At 45.6% G+C, this 18893-nt stretch overlaps 1 protein-coding gene across 1 annotated transcript in view; it reads right to left on the bottom strand.

Annotated features, from left to right (window-relative positions):
* Positions 1-18893, bottom strand: part of LOC119442736 (mRNA (2'-O-methyladenosine-N(6)-)-methyltransferase) — a 122878-nt gene that overhangs the window by 32418 nt on the left and 71567 nt on the right. Inside the window, exons 10-11 of the mRNA XM_049662796.1 lie at positions 15008-15100; positions 2731-2831 (exon numbers count right to left, since the gene is read on the bottom strand). Coding sequence (XP_049518753.1) covers positions 2731-2831; positions 15008-15100 — 194 coding nt within the window. The remainder of the gene's footprint in view (positions 1-2730; positions 2832-15007; positions 15101-18893) is intronic.

The raw sequence follows: 18893 nt of genomic DNA, 5'->3' as shown, positions 1-18893 counted from the left end.
ACTGGCTGACTAGGGAAGTGAGCCGATAACAGCTAGTGCTGTAAAAACGGTTTAAATATTAGTTGAAATGCACATGAATTCATAACTCGTTGATTCGAAATTGTGGATAATTTGAAGTAGCCACCACAGTCCGTCCAACAATGTATTGAAAGCAATATGTAACGCATACTGCTAATTCACACCTAAATCCGCACCGCCACCGATAATGCGAACTCCGTGCCATCGTGGATGGGGAGAGCGCTAGTGCATGGAAACGCGTTGGCGACACTGGTGTTGCCGTGCGGGCCGCGCAGCTTTGCCGACAGTAGCAGATGGCCGTTCAAATTGGCGCACGGGTTGGGGATCGTTTCGCACATGCTCCGAAGAGAGCAGCCGGCGGGGTGCACGCGTCGAAGTATAGAGGGGACGGCATTTCAGCACGCGGCATAGCGTGATTGGCCGCAAGCAAGGCTCGCCCGCACGCCGTTTTTGACCCTTTTTGCGGTGATCCCGTGGGCGCTGCCATGTTTGATCACGTGATGATGTGTCCATTGCTTGCCTCAGCTGCCCCCTTGCCTTCGTGTTTACAATGGATGTACATGACACCCGGTGCGGATCACGAAACCCCCGTTTTGGGAGATATTGTAGGCGCTGACTGGGTAGACAACACGAAGCTTTAGCCGCTTCAGAAGACAAGTAAAAGCACTTTCAGAGCTCGTTAAGCTTTGTCCAAACAGCATGAGCAGCATATATGGTGCTTGTTCTAAAAGCGGGGCTAAAAATGTATTCCAAACTATCCAAACTTTCAGTTTATGAATTGCACCAGGATCAGTGTGCTTTGCTCTTCCTTAATTATTTGGCAAATACTCTGAAGCAGCGGCTTGTAACGTTTCTCACTCAGTGATGTTTGTCTGTGTGGTCACTATCTAATTATTTTTTGCCTAATCGCTTGCGGGAGTGCTCAATTGCAATAGATTTGTTCTTGCTGCACACAAGGCTTGGAACGTAGCTGTTCTGCATTTTGTAATAGCTTGCAGCAAAGATGTTTTATCGCTAGTAACTTGCTTACTCCTGCGGGCTGTCACAAAACATTCAGCTTCGACCATCCATATGCTGTCGATGTAGCTGCTGTCATCCACGCTTTGGTGCATTGATTCAAGTGTTCGCCCGTTCATATATTTTTATTACGATGGTGACAAAGTAGGCGTAAGTTTGCGTACGAGTTGGGGTAGATATGTGCAGATAATGTGTGCGAAACTTACTGTGCCAGGAAGCGGTGCTACTCCCTTTGTCATAGTTTAACGAGTGCTACTCACTTTTGCCAACGTTCCGGGGTTGAAATCTTTTCTTTGGAGGTTAGCAATGCAACGCTGGCGGATGAGTAATTTTTTTTAATCCACGAGGAGAGCCGTGCACTGAGAAGGGCCGGCAACACAGGCTGTCTGTATGTAGCATAGTCCGTGACCTTGGTCAGACATATTCATTCCATTCCTTCATATGCCAGTCACTATTTTTGCAGCCAACTACTGCACACGTCTTCAGTCCACCGCTCCACATTTTGCAGCATGAACGAAGCACAGTGTGTGAGCGTAAACACAGTTGAATTTCTGACAGCTGATCGCACAGTAGAGGTAGAAGTGGTAATGGTTTCGTATTTGTGCGCTTTTGCAGAAGCAATGTGCGGTGCGCCGCCGAAAGCGCCATCTCGTTTCTCGAGAACAAACGGCTCCGCGAAAAGGGTCAATAGACGTTGTTGCTCTCGCGAACATGACGTATTGTGCACATGCGTGCGCGCGCTGACGCTACGTCGGACTATATCCGCGCCTTAACCGAGTGATTTTTTTTCTCAGACTTTCATTAGCTTGAATTTTGCATAGTTCAAATTTTCGTAACATCCCTGTGGAATTCGAATCAACAAGCTTTTATTGTAACATTTTTCTTACTATAGCATATGTTAAATGTGTGAATTTTATAGGGCTTCCCTACACACCAAAATTCACAATTTGCCTGATCATTTGGGTAATGCTGGCATTTGCAGATTGTTTCAGTTCTGTCATGCTGAACCTCATATATTTTCTTGCTTTTCTTCTTACCGAGATATGTCTCGGTGCAGGTGTGGTGCAATAACTGCAAAACATGTATATTTGGCAGTTTGCAGCATTACTTGGTGCGAAGGCAATTTGGCACAATTGGGTGCCCAGCCCTCCCTTAGAAGCAAAAAAAAATTCAGCACTGCATTTAATTCCTGTGGTGTTAAAATGCATAATAACCATGAACCAACTCTGGGGTTTTATGTGCCAGAACTACAATCTGATTATGAGGCACACCATAGTGGGGGACTCCGAATTAATCTTGACCACGTGGTCTTCTTTCACGTGCACCTAAATTTAACTATACATGAGCATTTTTCCATCCCCCCCCCCCCCCCCCCCACACATGGAAATGCAGCTGTCGTGGCAGGGATCAAACCCGTGACCTTGAGCTCAGCAGCACAACGCCGAAGCCACTGGGATGCTGCAGCACTGAGAAGCTAGGTTTTTTTCCCAACAAATACTGTGAAAACATATTCAATGTAAGTTGTGCCTTTTGAAACGTGGAGTCACAGAAATGTAGAAAGGCGCAAATGTGTAGGATGGCACAATTAAAGCTGAAATTCCATGCCTGAAGAAGGGTAATCAAGAGTTTGACGGCAGGTGTACCAGTGCTGAACTAATACATTCAGTGTTTTACTTCAGATAATGTAATGCTCACCTGCTGGCTTCAAGCTTGGTCAAGGCCACTGGAACAGGATCTCGAAAGTCCGGGAAGAAGACTATGAAGGACAGTGATTCCTGCGATTCTGTAAGCAGCCTCTGCAAGATAACACACAAATATTGTACTAACCAATCCTTTGCATCAAAAAAAAAAAAAAAAAGAGGACAACATTAACTCCTTCCTTACCATGAACAAAATGGCCCTTTTTTAATATATCATCCTGGTTACAATCAAGAAGCTATATAATACAGTTAAACCTGGATATAACAAAATTGACAAATTCCCGAAAAACTTCGTTATAAAGAGGATTTCGTTATATGCAGGTTCGGCACGAAAATTGGAAAAAGAAATGCGTACCGTATGTACTATCGCACAAGATTTACCCCCAATACACTAAAGTTGCGATGAACAAAAAAGTCCCAGTTTCGCCCGAATGGCGAAGGTCTTTGCGATTGCGACAGCAAATTAGCAGACAGCTATACGAAGTAAGGATACTACAGTCAAACCTCGTTAATACGTACCCGCTTAATGCGTAATTGCGGTTTAAACCTAGTCGCGAAGATTCCCCCACGCAGCCCCCAATGAACCCCATGTATTGGCTGACCGCTAAAGCCATAGTCGCTCATTACCCACCAAACGGTTAGTGTGTACTATTTTTCTTGTTCTACACGCACAGGCACCCAATCGGCAAAATCTCATGTGCGCGGACGTTCGATTCTCAAGTTGCGACGCCCGGACGACAGTCGCCAGCGATAGTGAACTTACAACATGGCCACCATGACTTATTTTCTGCCGATTGCCGCGCACAAAGGCATGGCCTTCGAGATAAGTTCCCGGTAACGCGGAGAAGCTGCCGGTAGGGGGTGCGAATTCGATGTCGCCGTCGGAGTAGTAACCGCACAGAAGCACATTTTATTGCGAAGCGCATTTGTGCCATCGCCATGGACGTCGCTTTGAGGTTCCGTGTAGAGTCCAAACACGGTAACATCGTCGCCGCGCACCGTACGCTGTGTGTGCGAGTGAAAGCTTGCGGGGGTCAGACTCAATCTCACGCGCGCGAGGGAGAAGGGGGGGGGGAGAGGTGGGCGGAAGCGCGCTTCCGCGCTAGGTACGGCGGGGGAGGCGAGAAAGAGAGGCCGCCGTATCTTGAAAGCGATCTGCGATGTGGAAAAAGTGTGTGCCCGCGCGGGATTATCTTCAAAGGGAACTGCAGACAAGGTCAATATCTCGCGTTTCTTCGTCGAAGCACTCATCCTTCGAATGTGACAGCAGGTACTGGATGCGTGGACGCGTGTCGTTTCGCACAAGCGCGAGGCGTCGGAAACGTAGAGCGAGCGACACGATGGCGTCGTAGCACAGTGTCAAGTTAGTGAAGTGAAGCGCAGAGACACAGTGTCAAGTTAGTGAAGTGAAGCGCAGAGACTTGCGCAGTAACCACAGAGTGGCGCAGCCAGTGCATTGAAAAAAAAAAAAAAAAGTTTTTTTTTTCCTTCGGCAACATCAACAGGAAAAGGAGAGGAAAAAGAGACCCAGCCGGCTTGGCGGGCTGGGTCAGCTGCAGCAAGCGGCAGGTTCAGGTTTGAATGAAGGGAAGGGGAAAGGTCCCGCCCGCGGCGGCAAGAATGGCGGGTCGAGGGATGCAGGCCCGCTTGGCGTACGCTCGCACGCACGAACACGTGGGCTCGCCCTCGCGCCGTGAATTCGAGCTCGCCAAGCGCGCCGCCGCCGTTTCGCATTCCGTCGCGGCGAAGAAGGTGCTTCCGGTTGCTGCTCGCGCAAAAATGACAAAATTTGTGGCGAAATCTCTAGGTTGTCGGCGGGGAAAATTCATTATATCGAGGGGGTCTCCCGCTGCCACTTCGTTGCGCAGAGGTTTCAAATACATGTGCTTCTATGGAGTCACGGCGGGGAATACAAAAACTTCGTTATATCCACGAATTCGTTATATGGAGGTTTGTTATAAGCAGGTTTAACTGTACATTAATCCCCCATTAACTCGAAGATGTAAAAACTAAAACATTTAGAGATAAGCAGAGTTCCGTGATAAGCAAAATCATGAAAATAGAAGCCCACTGGCCGCACATAGACCACAGGAAGCCAGTAATATTCACGGTCACTGAGATGTGCATTGACACCGAACACATTGGCGTCTACGCGCAACGGTGTTACTGGCACTGTGCCAAGACAATGACCTTGGCACAGAGTCCAGACGATTGATTCTAATGCAACATCTGAAGCCAGTCATCCGAGCATAACTGCTTCCAGGCATGCAAAAAGCTGACGCTGGTACTTTCTGCATTGTAATGAATTCTGGACATACTCACTTCGAAAACCGAAAGTGAAGTGTAGAAGAGCACAATTGTCATGCCTGTAGTAGACACCCACGAGTAACGTGGCATTTAAGCCTCACAGTTGTGCGAGCATGAAGCAAGTGCCCTCATCATGCCGCTACCTCGCTGAAAAGCTGTGAGCTTGCTTGCATGCTGGCTTATTTTGGGCACAGCGCATAGGCTGATCATGCCTGCTCAAAATTGCCGATCATCTTGCGCAAGCTAGGTCACGGTTAATACACTGTGAAGGGACCACATTGATAGTGACAGTGTCCTAAATGAGAAGGCAAAAAAAGAGAGAGAGACTTTGCCTCCCAGCTCACCGCTGCGAGGGGCCACAACAAATTGGCAGCAAGCAGCCAAGCAAGTGCACACGAACGGTGATAGAAAGAAGGGAGAAAGACAAATGGGGGAGTGCAGCCCGGTGCAGCTAGCTAGCTGCCACTGGGTGAAAAGCGACGCTGCCCCGGTGCCTTTTCCCTGGTATTTTTGGAGTCGAGATTTCAGAGTTCACAGCAAAAGCTTTCCGAGATAAGGCGTGAAATACATATGGGTTAACACCACAGCCTGAAAAAAATTTCGCCTGAACCGATATTTTGATATCAGACTTCCGAGTTAACAGAGGGCTTACTGTATATAAATATAAAGCTAAAGTAATGTACTTTCCAAATATATGAATTTAAAGAATACGTGTTAGGCCATAATATGCAATATAATGTGAAAAACAACATTTACTGAACTGCACAGGAAATGTTTACAAAGATACATAATTTGATACATCAATAACTCAATGATAACTACATTGATAACTCAAAATAAAAAAAGAATATTCTTAAATATATACGATGTTTCTGCCTTAATTGCCTACAGTACATGAGCGTTTCGATGTTATAGCTCATAAGTAAGCTAACAAAAAAACATTTTCCAGTTAGGTAGAAACTGCCTGTTCCCTGATACAGCCGAACCCGCATATATCGAATCTGAAGGGGATCACAAAAAAAGTTAGATATATAGGTAATTCGATATACAGGGTGTTTCAGCGAACACTTTCAAAATTTATTTAAGGTTGCCTGTGGCAGATAGCACAATTCTAGTTCATGAGCTGGCAGTGGCGCACCGACGGGGGGGGATTCGGGGGTTAGAACCCCCCCCTGAGGCCGACTTAACTGAACCCCTTTTCTTTCCTTACGCATTTGAGTACTGCAACTAAGATGTAAGACGCGCAATCGTCTGCACACTCGCAAAAAGCGCATTTTATTGACAATTTCACGTGAAGAAATCGAAATTAGTGCTGTTTAGATGGTATTGGCAAACTGTCAACCCCCCCCTGGCAGAGATCCTGGGTGTGCTACTGTGAGCTGGTCTACTCGAAGAGGCGGACATTACTTGCACAAAGAATTAAAATGCATAATCGACTAATTAACAGAAATTCACTAATTAAGTATTCAACTAATTACCTGATGGCCCATATCGCAATTTACAAATTGTAGCCCTGGAGTTCGCAAAGCGGATCCACTTGGAACGAATTCTCGGGATGACACCAGTTTGGAGATATTAATTCCCGAACTTTGGGGAGAAATGCATTGGTGTTCCAGTTAATTTTGTGCTTCAATGAAAAAAGCGATGTTTTGTTAAGAACCTAACTGGAAATACACAATAAATGTCTACTTTTTCCCTAGAAATATTTTTCAACATCATTTCCAGAATGCCATGCCATGTTATCTACTAGAATCCCTGGCAATTTCCAGGTGATGAAGTTCGAGAAGTTGACAGCACTTGGTAGTTGAAAGGTGCTCTCACGAGGGCTCATGCATTCGTATGATCAAATGCCACAACACGGGCTGATTTATTTTCTGCTTATTGCCTGTTTTTACAGCGAAGCTGTATATGACTGGGATCCCGAGATTTCGTCTCCACAGCCAAAAACTCAACCAATCACAGTGGGAGGCATGCGGTGCTGGGTTCCTTGCAGCACTACCAGATGGTGCACGGCTCCGCACATCCACAGCACCAGCCGTGCAAGAGAAAGAAAAAAAAAGAACCAGAAAGCTCGCCTTCGCGCATAGTGTCTACCGAAAGCGTTTCCTTGTAAAGATTATGGTTGAATAAGCTGCAGTTGCAGGGAAGTGGCAAATGTAGCATACAAAGCAGGGAGTGACATAACTACACTTTCATGCATAAAATAAGAACAAAAGAAGAACCCGCCTAGCAACTGATTTCCTTTGTGTTGTGACAGCGCTATGGATAGGCCACGCATAGTTAAGATTCCCAAAGAGCAGTGTGAACACGAGTGGCGACGGGTACAGCAATGTCAATATGCACGACGGCGTCGTGCTCAGGCTTGACAGGACGCAGAGGTTCCTCCTGCCCAAAGCAAGCCATGCATGGTTAAGACGCCTGAAGAACAGCACGAATATGATGAACGACGAAAGGAACAGCAACGTCAATCGATATACACAACGGCGTCGTGCTCAGGCTCAGCAGGACCCAGTTCAAGACTACGTCACAATGGTCTATCACATGGGTTCTCAAAGTGGGTTCAGGGGTTCCGCAGGCCTCTCCACGGGGTTCCGCGAGCCACTGATAAATTTTCCGTAGTTACGCGCTTGCCAAGTGGCTAAGACGGCGAACACGAGGTGCGCTCGATCCATATAACCTCCATTACCCATGCCCGAGTGTCAATAAGCACACCACAGTGCTCAACAGAAATGTGTGAACTGCGCAATAAGTACGCCAGCATCTTGTAGCCACCCAGCCTCCGAAAGCGGGCATCGCGCCTAAGCTTGGCTTTTGCACTTAAATCTCGAAGTCGTTAATTTACCACTATGTGCATTTCTCCCGTTTGTTGATAAGTGCCGATAGCGTGTTCGCTGACGTATACGTCAGAGGATTAAAAAAAAAAAAAATGCGCGGGGTAGCGCAACCCAGTTGCTTCTAGTACGGTACTTGGGCAAGCGCGGAGCACCGCAAAAGCGCGACGCACAAGAGCAAACACAGTGCTAGCGTACAACCGAAACGAAGCAGTGGAGCCTGCTTTGCCATGGTCATCAGCGAACATCGTACGTGACTAACAGCAACGCCGGAATGCTTCGTGCCTAATTATGCCCTTAAAGCCTTTATTACTGCATTTATCACCGTGCGTAACACCGCACTGGCGGCTGGCCGCGTGCTTTTGAAAGTGCGTAGTCGCGATCCATGATTGCGTCGATAGCCACCACGGTTTCGTCTGCAGCGGTTGTGGCGAACAGTAGTTTCGATTTAACTCGGTGCGTTCGTAAACCGCATGCCTTCAAAACTGCGTAGTCGCCATTCATGATAGTGTCGATACTGGCCGCGGTTGCGGAAAACAGGAGTTTCGCCTTGACTCAGTGCAAAGCTGTTGAAGATGAAGAGTATCCGGCTACATCGCGATGGATAGACGATTTGTGGGCGACGGGCTCACTGGCGAAAGAAAAAAATCCGGATGTGCGCACGGTAGTGAAAAGCGTGTCTCAGATTGCTGCGGCCGCGCTGCGAAGGAAGTCGCGAGGCCTTCACCGCTGCGAGCACTAATCAGTCACGAGAAGTCGAGAATTGCAGCTTCCGCACTGCTTTGTGCAAGATAGACAGGATTTGCTGATTCATTCAATAAATGAAAGCGTGTTAACGTAGCAAACATTTGTCTATTGTTTTCTTGATACCCTTGATAATTCGACATTCGGTTAACTGGGACATTTTGTTTCAGTCCCGTGAAATAAAAATCAACAAGGTTTTACTGTACTGAAAGTAGAGTCGGCAGTAGAGTCGGCACTAATTCTAAGACCTCTTGTGATGAAATGTTATAAGCACTGAAAGCTGTCATTCTTTGACACATATGCCTTGGTTGCAATGCTGTCTTTGCGCATAATGATTGCACACAGTTTGGGCCACGCAAGTTGCACGTCGCCATCAAAGTAGCCTGCCCAACCCAACTGATGGCCCCAAGCATGTTGCGTGCTACACCTAGCCTCTCTATAAGGAAGGGGGGGGGGGGGTTCCTTGGCACTTCATGGAGTTTAGCAAGGTTCCTTGGGACCAACACGTTGGAGAACCCCTGGTCTATCAGATCAGGTGGTACAGCAGCTTCACTGGCCAACCACTTCACAGCGTGGATTGGAGCCCAATTTTTTGAAAGCAAATATTCATTTGATTACTTTTCACCAATGAGTGGGCCACATCCAAAAAATTCGGACCCACAGTTAAAAAAAATGTCGCAGTATTGCCCGAAAGGCGAAGAATCAATTGCATTAGCAAACTAGTGGACAGCTATACGAAGTAAGGATAGTAGCTTTATCGGCCGTATAAACTTGTAAACATAGGCATACTAACTAAATTAATTAGCGTGGTGTCACACGCGCACGAGGAAACATGAACGCATCTCACTTCATGACCGCGGAAACTCGCTGTCAAAACGCTGTAGTGAGTAAGCGCGGCAGCAGCAGCGAGCGAATTGAGCCTTGTCCCGCCGCTCGCATCAACGCGAACTAAGCTGCAAATAAACAGCGCACGGAGGAAGGACTCTGCCCCTGCCGCAGATGGCTTTCAAGATACAGCCGCCCAGGTGGAAGCGCACAGTGTTGTAGGCAGCCTCCCCCTCCCTACCATCCCCCTGGACCCTTGCAACCTGGCAGTCACGCGCGCGGTCACACGGGCGACACAAAGTAACCCCCCACCCTCCCTCTGGAGCGTTGCGCGCTTCCTTCCCGCCTCGCTCTCTTGCGTGAGCGAGTAGAGCCACGATCGCCGGCTCACCCTCGCAGGCTTTCACTCGCACATACAGAATACAGCGCGCAGGGACGATTTTTTCGCCCTTCGACGTTATACGGAACCTCAAGGCAATGGCAACAGCAAAAATGCACTTGGAGTGTCCATATAATTGCTATCGCAATAAAACAATTCCAGCCATTACACGAGGATAATGGCACTGTCAGTCACGTGACATCGTGACACCACTACATTTTCTCAAGTGGTGAGCAAAAAGGGGCCAGAAAGCCCCACAGTGATGCAAACACTATTCCTCAAGGGATCTTCCCAGAGACAGAAACTTGACAATATGGTGCAGTATAGTATGGTGCACTGCTCTATGCTTCTGCTTTTTGGCTTCCATACATCTGCTGTATTATTTAATAAGCAAATGAGAAAGAGAACAACATTTGTCTGTCTGCAATTTTTTCAAATCTGCCACCTCACACCTTTATCATTGCAAATCTATGTTCCTGTTGCATGGCATCCCCAGATGGATAGAGATTATGAGCATCACCTTTGATACAGGGTAGCAGCTGATGCCACCAAGCTTGTTATTCTAAACTTTAGCAAACGGTGCCATCTCCCCATGCCCGAAACATGCAATTCATGCTTGAAACATTGTGTGGTATCTGACATTTCTGTTACTGACATTATCATCATCATCAGCCTATACTTATGCCCACTGCAGGATGAAGGCCTCTCCCTGTGATCTCCAATTAACCCTGTCTTGCACTAGCTGATTCCAACTTGCGCCTGCGAATTTCCTAACTTCATCACCCCACCTAGTTTTCTGCCGTCCTCGACTGCGCTTCCCTTCTCTTGGTATCCATTCTGTAACTCTAATGGTCCACCGGTTATTCATCCTACGCATTACATGGCCTCCCCAGCTCCATTTTTTCATCTTAATGTCGACTAGAATATCGGCTATCCCCATTTGCTCTCTGATCCACACCGCTCTCTTCCTGTCTCTTAACGTTAGGCCTAACATTTTTCGTTCGATCGCTCTTTGTACCATCCTTAACTTGTTCTCGAGCTTGTTTGTTAACTGCCAAGTTTCTGCCCCATATGTTAGCACCTGTAGAATGCAATGATTGCACATTTTTCTTTTCAACGACCGTGGTAAGCTCCCAGTCATGATTTGGCGATACCTGCCGTATGCACTCCAACCCAATTTTGTTCTTCTGTAAATATCTTTCTCATGATCAGGGCCCCCTGTGATTAATTGACCTAGATTAATGTACTACTTCTTTACAGACTCTAGAAGCTGACTGGCGATCCTGAATTCTTGTTCCTTGCCAGGATATTGAACATTACATTTGTCTTCTGCATATTAATCTTCAACCCCAATCTAACACTTTCTCGGTTAAGGTCCTCAATCATTTGTGGTAATTCGTACCCATTGTTGCTGAATAGGACAATGTCATCTGCAAACCAGAGGTTGCCGAGAAATTTGCCCGTCGATCCTCACTGCTAAGCCTTCCCAGTCTAAAGAGTTTCAATACTTCTTCTAAGCATGCAGCGAATAGCATTGGAGAGATTGTGTCTCCTTGCCTGACCCCTTTCTACTTTTCTTGTGGAGAACCAAGGTTGCTGTGCAATCCTTGTAGATATTTACGAAGATATTCACGTATGCCTCCTGTACTCCTTGATTACGCAATGCCTCTATGACTGCTGGTATCTCTACTGAATCAAATGCCTTTTCATAATCTATGAAAGCCATATAGAGAGGTTGATTGTACACCGCAGATTTCTCGATTACCTGATTGATGACATGGATATGATCCATCGTAGAATATCCCTTCCTGAAGCCAGCCTGTTCTCTTGGTTGGCTGAAGGCAAGTGTTGCCCTGATTCTATTGGAAATTATCTTGGTGAATATTTTATACAATACTAAAAGCAAGCTAATGGGTCTATAATTCTTCAATTCTTTAACATCTCCCTTCTAATAGATGAGTATAATGTTGGCGTTCTTCCAGCTTTCTGGTACACTTGAAGTCGTGAGGCATTGCGCCATAAAGGGCCGCAAGCTTTTCAAGCATGATATATCCACCATCTTTAATTAAATCGACTGTTAGTCCATCTTCTCCAGCAACTTTTCCCCTGGTCATGTCTTTCAAGGTCCTTCAACTTCATCGCTAGTTATAGAAGGAGCCTCTGTATCCGGTTCATCACTATTTCGAATGAAAGTAGCTTGGCTGTTTTGGGCACTGTACAGGTCAGTATAGAATTCTTCCACTGCTTTTACTATGTCGATCGAAATTGCTGATGATATTATCATGTTTATTTTTCAGTGCATACATCTTGCCTTGTCCTATGCCAAGCTTTCTTACTGATTTAATGCTACGTCCATATTTTACGACTTCCTGAATGTTTCCCACGTTATAATTTCGAATATCCCTTACTTTCTTCTTGTTGATCAGTTTTGACAGTTCAGCGAATTCTATCTGATCTCTTGAGTTGGACATTTTCATGTTTTGTCGTTTCTTTATTAGGTCTTTTGTTTCTTGGGAGAGCTTACCTACTGGTTGCCTTGGTGCCTTACCTCCCACTTCAATTGCTGCTTCTGAGATCAATCTAGTTACGGTTTCATTCATTACCTCTATGTTGTCTTCATCTTCCTGTTCTAAAGCTGCATATTTGTTTGCGAGCACCAGCCTGAATTGGTCTGCTTTTACCCTTACTGCGTCTAGGTTGGCCTGCTTTTTCTTGACTAATTTTGTTCTTTCTCTCCTCAAATTGAGAGAAATCCTAGACCTCACTAACCTATGGTCACCTGCACTTTACCCTACCTAACACTTCTACAGCCTGCACTATGCTCGGATCGGCAGAGAGTATGAAATCTGTTTCATTCCTTGTTTCTCCATTAGGGCTTTTCCAGGTCCACTTCCTGTTGCTGCGCTTCCTGAAGAAGGTATTCATTATTTGGAGCCTATTCCTTTCCGTGAAGTCTACCAACATCTCTCCTCTAATGTTCCTAGAATCGATGCCATAGCTGCCAATTCCTTACTCACCAGCTCGCTTTTTCCCCACTTTTGAATTGAAGTCGCCTACGACTACAGTATACTGAGTTTGCACCTTTCTCATTGCTAATTCAACATCTTCATAAAACTTCTATTTCTTCATCATTGTGACTGGAGGTTGGGGCATAGGCTTGTACTACCTTCATTCTATACCTCCTATTCAGCTTTATTACGACGACTGCTATCCTCTCATTAATGCTGTAGAATTCATGAATGTTGCCCACTATGTCCTTATGGACAAGAAATCCTACTCCGAATTCTCTCTTATCTGGAAGACCTCTGTAGCAGAGGACGTGGCCGTTAGTCTGCACTGTATAAACTTCACCAGTTCTTCTAACCCCCTCACTAAGGCCAGTAATATCCCAGGCAATACCTGATAATTCTTCAAATAGCCCTGCTAAGCTAGCCTCACTTGATATTGTGCGCGTGTTGAACTGGCATTATACATTGGTGCTAAGGGTAGGTAGCGGTGCCGCAGGATTCGTGCAGGACCGAAAAATCAGGCGCCTGAAAAACAGGTCAGTGACTGCATTTGACATTTTTGCTACCAGAATAGTATATATCTTTAGGCTCATGCAAATAAAAATTTGCTTCCCCATAACCAATACCATGTTGGAGCTTGCCGTTTCGACTTTGTTATACCAGAATACTTCATTTAAGTAAAGCATGACCAACCAAATTTAATATTTAATTTGTTATACAGTAGACGTGTGTTAACTGGACTCCAGTTAATTCGATTTTTCAGTTAATTCAATCCTGACCAAAGGTCCCAGCTGGAGCCCAAGGCAATCTATGGGTGCAAACTTTTGTTATTTTGATCCTAAAATTGGCCTTCACCGGAAGATTCGAACTCGACCAGTTAGCACGCAAGCGCCTGACGCCTGTGGCGACTCCAGCGGCGACTTCTTTAGTGGCAGCGCCTGTCTCCGTGGAGCTTAGAGGACAGCGATTGAGCTGGACATACATTATCTCTAGTCGAAAACACCCATTTTCAGCCTCCTCTGAGAATGTTTTCAAGCAATAACCGTAGACTACAATGTCTGATTACGGTATCTACGCGATACTATCATGCACCTTTATTATTCTCTTTTTTATTTTTATTTTTTCAAGGAAGTTGGAATGGAAATTGCCTGCGTGGGGGCAATCAGATACGAAACCAAAACCGCCTTTGCGGCGTTCGTATGCTTTACCGCACATCAGGCGAAGCAGACTTTAGGAAACCGGCTGCTATTGCACAACACATTAACACATTGCCCATTTTTCTTGCTAAAAAAATCGGGGGCACGTTAGATTTCTACTTTGTTTAGGAGCTTTAATGTAATTTCTCCGTTAGTTTTTACTTTTGACCTATAGAAAGTGGGCGAGCTTTGGATTCGGGGGTGTGTTAGACTTGGGCAAATGCTGCCAAATGAATTGGCAGTGTGTTCTGGCATTTTTTCTACATCTTGTTTAATTTGACCCGCCCAATAATTCGATGAATTTCGTCGGTTCTGTCAGGGTTGAATTAGCGGAAGTTGACTGTATCGAATTCTAGTGCAGCACAAAAAAGCACAAACTGGCAGTATGTCATTGAGGCATTTTGTAGAGTAAGTATGAAAACGGGTACAAGTCGAACATAAAACGCATTGCGTGATGCGAACAATTATCAGCACTTCCTGAAAGAAACTAACAGCATGAAAAGTATGTGACTGAAATGCAGTTGATTAAGCAGCACAATGTACCAGACGAATTAAGTTGATACTAATCAAGAGCATGCAGTGAAGTGCAGGCTTTCTGCACACACTGAAAAGAGGTGACAAGTGATAATCTGTGAAAGCAGAAAATGCATGCAGAAGAGCTCTTAGAGAAAGTGAACATTTTTCTCATGCTAGTACACTTTCCAAAGGTACAGAAAAAAACACATACATGGAACATGCTACAAAACACCCATAAAGCACAAATCTACAACATATCCAGTGGGCCACGTCTTGCAAGGATTATTTTTCTCTTAGCATTCATTTATAATCTCTCACAAGAAAGAGGGGGCAAAAAGAGCAGAAAATAAAAACAATCATTACAAAATATGGCCCAAGAACTTTATTCAGCAAAGAAGGTACCCTTTCCACTTTTCAAGATTTTAGAGCTGCGGAGAATAAGCATCATACAGCCTATGCCACAAACCTCCAGGTGGTTCACAGTGGCCTCCATGAGTTCTTCTGAAAAAGGTGGGTTGACCTCAAATGAGCCAGCAACAGGAAAAAACTTAAGATGGACCTGTAAACAAACCAGCGTACAAGAATCACAAAAGCTTATACTAATGAGATACTTTCAATCGAACAAAAATTATGACTTAGGAAAATCTGTAACACCAAGCATTAGAATCTTATAAACCAAGACTCTGAACCTGCTTTCTATGATACACCAAATGGCATGCAGAGTTAATGAATATCCTTAATTACTGCACTTTCTCGTCTAAAGTGGTAGCTTTCCTTTCCGAAATTTCCATCGCTGCCAATTGTACAGTGGGGCAAATTATTTCCCCCAACAGCTTCCAAAACATTGCACAACATTCAGCATTTGTGGAGGTGGATGCCATCTTGTAGAGTTCACTTGAAGCCTTAGGCTCTACACTAGACGTGTAGGCAGCATGGAACATGGCAGTGGCAGAAATGATCATCTGTGTGCAGCCTCTGAGATCACTAGTATAATATGAAATTTTGTAATCCATGCATAGTAAAATATAAAGGAAAAAATATAAGCACATCATCACCACTTGCTTTCTGGTCACTGTGCCAACTGTGACTGTTCTTTTGATTGCCACATGCACTGCAGCATGCTGTAACATATACTCTGGGAAGACCGAAATACCTCTACAGCAGAGTTTAAGAGCGCATGCACTCAAAAACGAGAACTGAGTTACAGCGCTTCTAGGGGGAAAAATTTTTTTAATTTGTGATGCTGCCACCTGAAGTGCCTCTATTTTCACACGATGTGTTGAAAAACAAACTTCAATGACTTTTGACTAAAAGATTACGTTTCTCTTCCATGCTTGCATGGTGTGCATCCCCCCCCCCCCCCAAAGAAATGGCACCCATAAAAAACTGGGTCTAGAAGAACAATGCCCGCCGGCAAGGTTAATGCTCAGCTTTCACAACAAATGTGCATACCACACCATCTGGGCTTATTCATAATGGCAGTGCACAGTAAACACAAAAAGAGAAGGACGGGACAAGCACTGCACTAAGACAATGGCATTTAGTGATTGGAACAATAATATTCATAGCTGCATTTCATTGTGCCAATTGAATAAAAAGGTGCATTTTATACACGGGTGCGACTTCTGCACGAACGTTTTCTTTGAAAGGCTTAGTTTATTCTGAAATACACAAGTAATTTATGCATCACCACTAAGGTGAGGTCACCCCTTAAGATGACGCATAAATTAATTGCGTGTTTCAGATTGAACCTTGTGGGGATGCACGACTCTCACGCGCCCCCTGATGTTTTCCCCGCATGGCTCCCATAAGCAGGCTTCGCCGCGTAGCTTTACGGCGGCGGAGTTGCAGCGTATTACGAGAGATGGCGCTAGTGTTGCGCTGCTAATGCCACCTGACGGCGGAGGGTTAGGCGGGCGCAAAAGGGAGAACGCGGTTCCTTTTTCTGGCTTGGGATCGGCGACCAACACGCACGAACACCTGTATGGACGAACACGGATCGTTCGAGCGCGCCACCGTTCGCGTGACTGTACACGTGAACGACTAGGCAATGGTGTCATAGCATGGCGCGAACGTATTCGCTCGCTATCGGGTCGCGGTGAGTCGGACTTCCTTGATTTGTCGCGCGCCCGTGTGAATGTTCTATTGGATGTAATTCGGCTAGTGTGTATTAGTGTATGAAAGGTGCAATAAATGCCCTTTTGATTGTTTGCACTACTGTGTTGTCGTTCCTTTGTCCCAAGAGCATGTGTGAGACCCCACAACCTTGGTTTGAAGTCAGCACTCGCCACATAATTTCTTCTCCAAGTCCACATCCTTGTGTTGCTGTTTAGTCACCATGCAATTCTACCAGCCTGCCCAACTTGCCATACTTGTCACTTATACACAGGAAAATACAATAAAACAAGTACTCTTAAAAGGCACTAGGCTGCATTGCAAATTTCGGTTATATGCTGGAAATTGTTACGTGCTCTCTAGGAAGCATACTACCACAAGAATTGTTCAAATTGGTTCATTAATAGCCAAGATAGAAATATTTCAGTGCTGCAAACCAATGATTTCAGGAGGCAATCGTCACCGCCAACATAGACACTCTCTCCACTTGCCCAATTAGCCTCTGCAAGTGAAATTCCTTCCCTCGTTCTTCCATACCAAAGCTGGAGGATTGCCCGACGCATACGTCATAGCCCCGCCTTCTCTTTTATTTTTTTTTTCCGTTGCTTTTTTGCTGCACAGTGCACTTCTGCTGATGGTGTCAAGCACGAGCTGCTGCGTTTGTCTCGTGTCACGCAGCACACGATTTTGTGCGCTATGCACAACACCTGACTAGCAGTATAAGTCAGTACTACACGAACCCTGGGGCAGACACAGGCAGATCACAGAGCATGACAGAAATTGACATAGTTTCTTTGTCTGCGCGCGACTGCATGACGTGTGAACAAGCAAAAGAAACGGAAGTACATCTCTCTTGCTACGGTACGAAGTAAAACAAAAACACACAGAAATTCGGTTTGGATGTTTTATTACTTCTCTAAACTTTAATTCGTCTACTGAAGCAACAGGTTAAACAAATAACTGATGTTGCTTTGAATAATTCTTAAAGTCACGTGTCCCTGAGAGTGATGTCACAGCATATATACATGTACGAGGTCTGTTAGAAAAGTATCCGACCTTATTATTATTTTTTTTTTTGCGAACACCTGATGGATATGAAACAAGCGCGCTTGCATCAGCCAACCTTGAACCTTCGTGCGCATGCGCAAACTTTTTGCCGCCTGCTGATAGCGTCAGTCGCTGGATGCTGCGCAGCGTTTGAGTGAGGTAGTGCGCAGTGCTCTCGTCGGTTTTTTTATTGCAAGGAAAATGACGGAGTGACTAGAGCAGCTCTACTGCATCAAATTTTGCCAGAAACTGGGCGACAGCCAAGTGGAAACCATTTGGAAGATTCCGACGGCTTTCGGTGACGATGCTATGAGCAGCACACAAATTAAATAGAAACCGGAAGTTGAGCTTAAATGGTAGATTATCCTTTCACGATCACAGCCATACCATTCTTACAGCAAACAGATGTTTAATAAGCGAGAAAATAGCGAAACACTGAAGGATAGGTGCTGACGCCCCTTCGAAATTCCCGCACTACACGTTCGTGACGTCGGAGATTACAAACGTAGGCCGCTCGCGATTGGTCGAGAGCGATTTATCGCTGTTAATAAAATGCAAAATGAAATACACCTTAAACGTACATAAACAGCATTTGCCAACTTTTTAAACCGTTTCAAGCGAGGAAGTACAAGTTTAGCACAAAATAAAATAAGAAAAAATGGCATGGCGATACATCCGGTTGTGATAGTTTCGTAGTTTCGTTTTTGGTCAATGCATCGTCGCGCGCGCCTGTTCCGCTCTACGGTGTTTGACTGCGTGTTGCGTGGCTCGAAAAACGTTGACTTCGCGGGAAACAGCCAGAAAATACCTCGTGTGTGTAGTGTTGAGGGCTGTATAAATGGCCCAAGGCGCTTGATCAGGGGCAGCGGCAGTGTTGACTCGATTGTGTCCTTTCATGTGGCGTCGCGCGGAGAGCCCCGGCTCCCCGGCGTTCGCAATGGCTCAGTGCTCTGCCAGTGATAAAACGGCAAGAGCCAGAGAAACCGATGGTGTGCTCTCTGCATTTCTCGCCCTCGGATTATGTGTATAATCTTGCCCTCAGAAAGTATCTTGGCGTGCCCCAAAGGCCAGTCCTTTCTCGAGCAGCTGTTCCCTCAATGCGGCCTTCATCAAACCCCCTACCGGTGCCCCTGCAGCAGCAAACTGGCGGCTCGGTGAGTGCTGAAGGTCATTAAATAAAGCCACGAAAT

The sequence above is a fragment of the Dermacentor silvarum genome, chromosome 1 (assembly GCF_013339745.2).
Source record: "Dermacentor silvarum isolate Dsil-2018 chromosome 1, BIME_Dsil_1.4, whole genome shotgun sequence".
NCBI lineage: Eukaryota > Metazoa > Arthropoda > Arachnida > Ixodida > Ixodidae > Dermacentor > Dermacentor silvarum.
The sequence above is the reverse complement of the archived record's forward strand: the minus strand, read 5'-3'. Positions and strand labels throughout refer to the sequence as shown.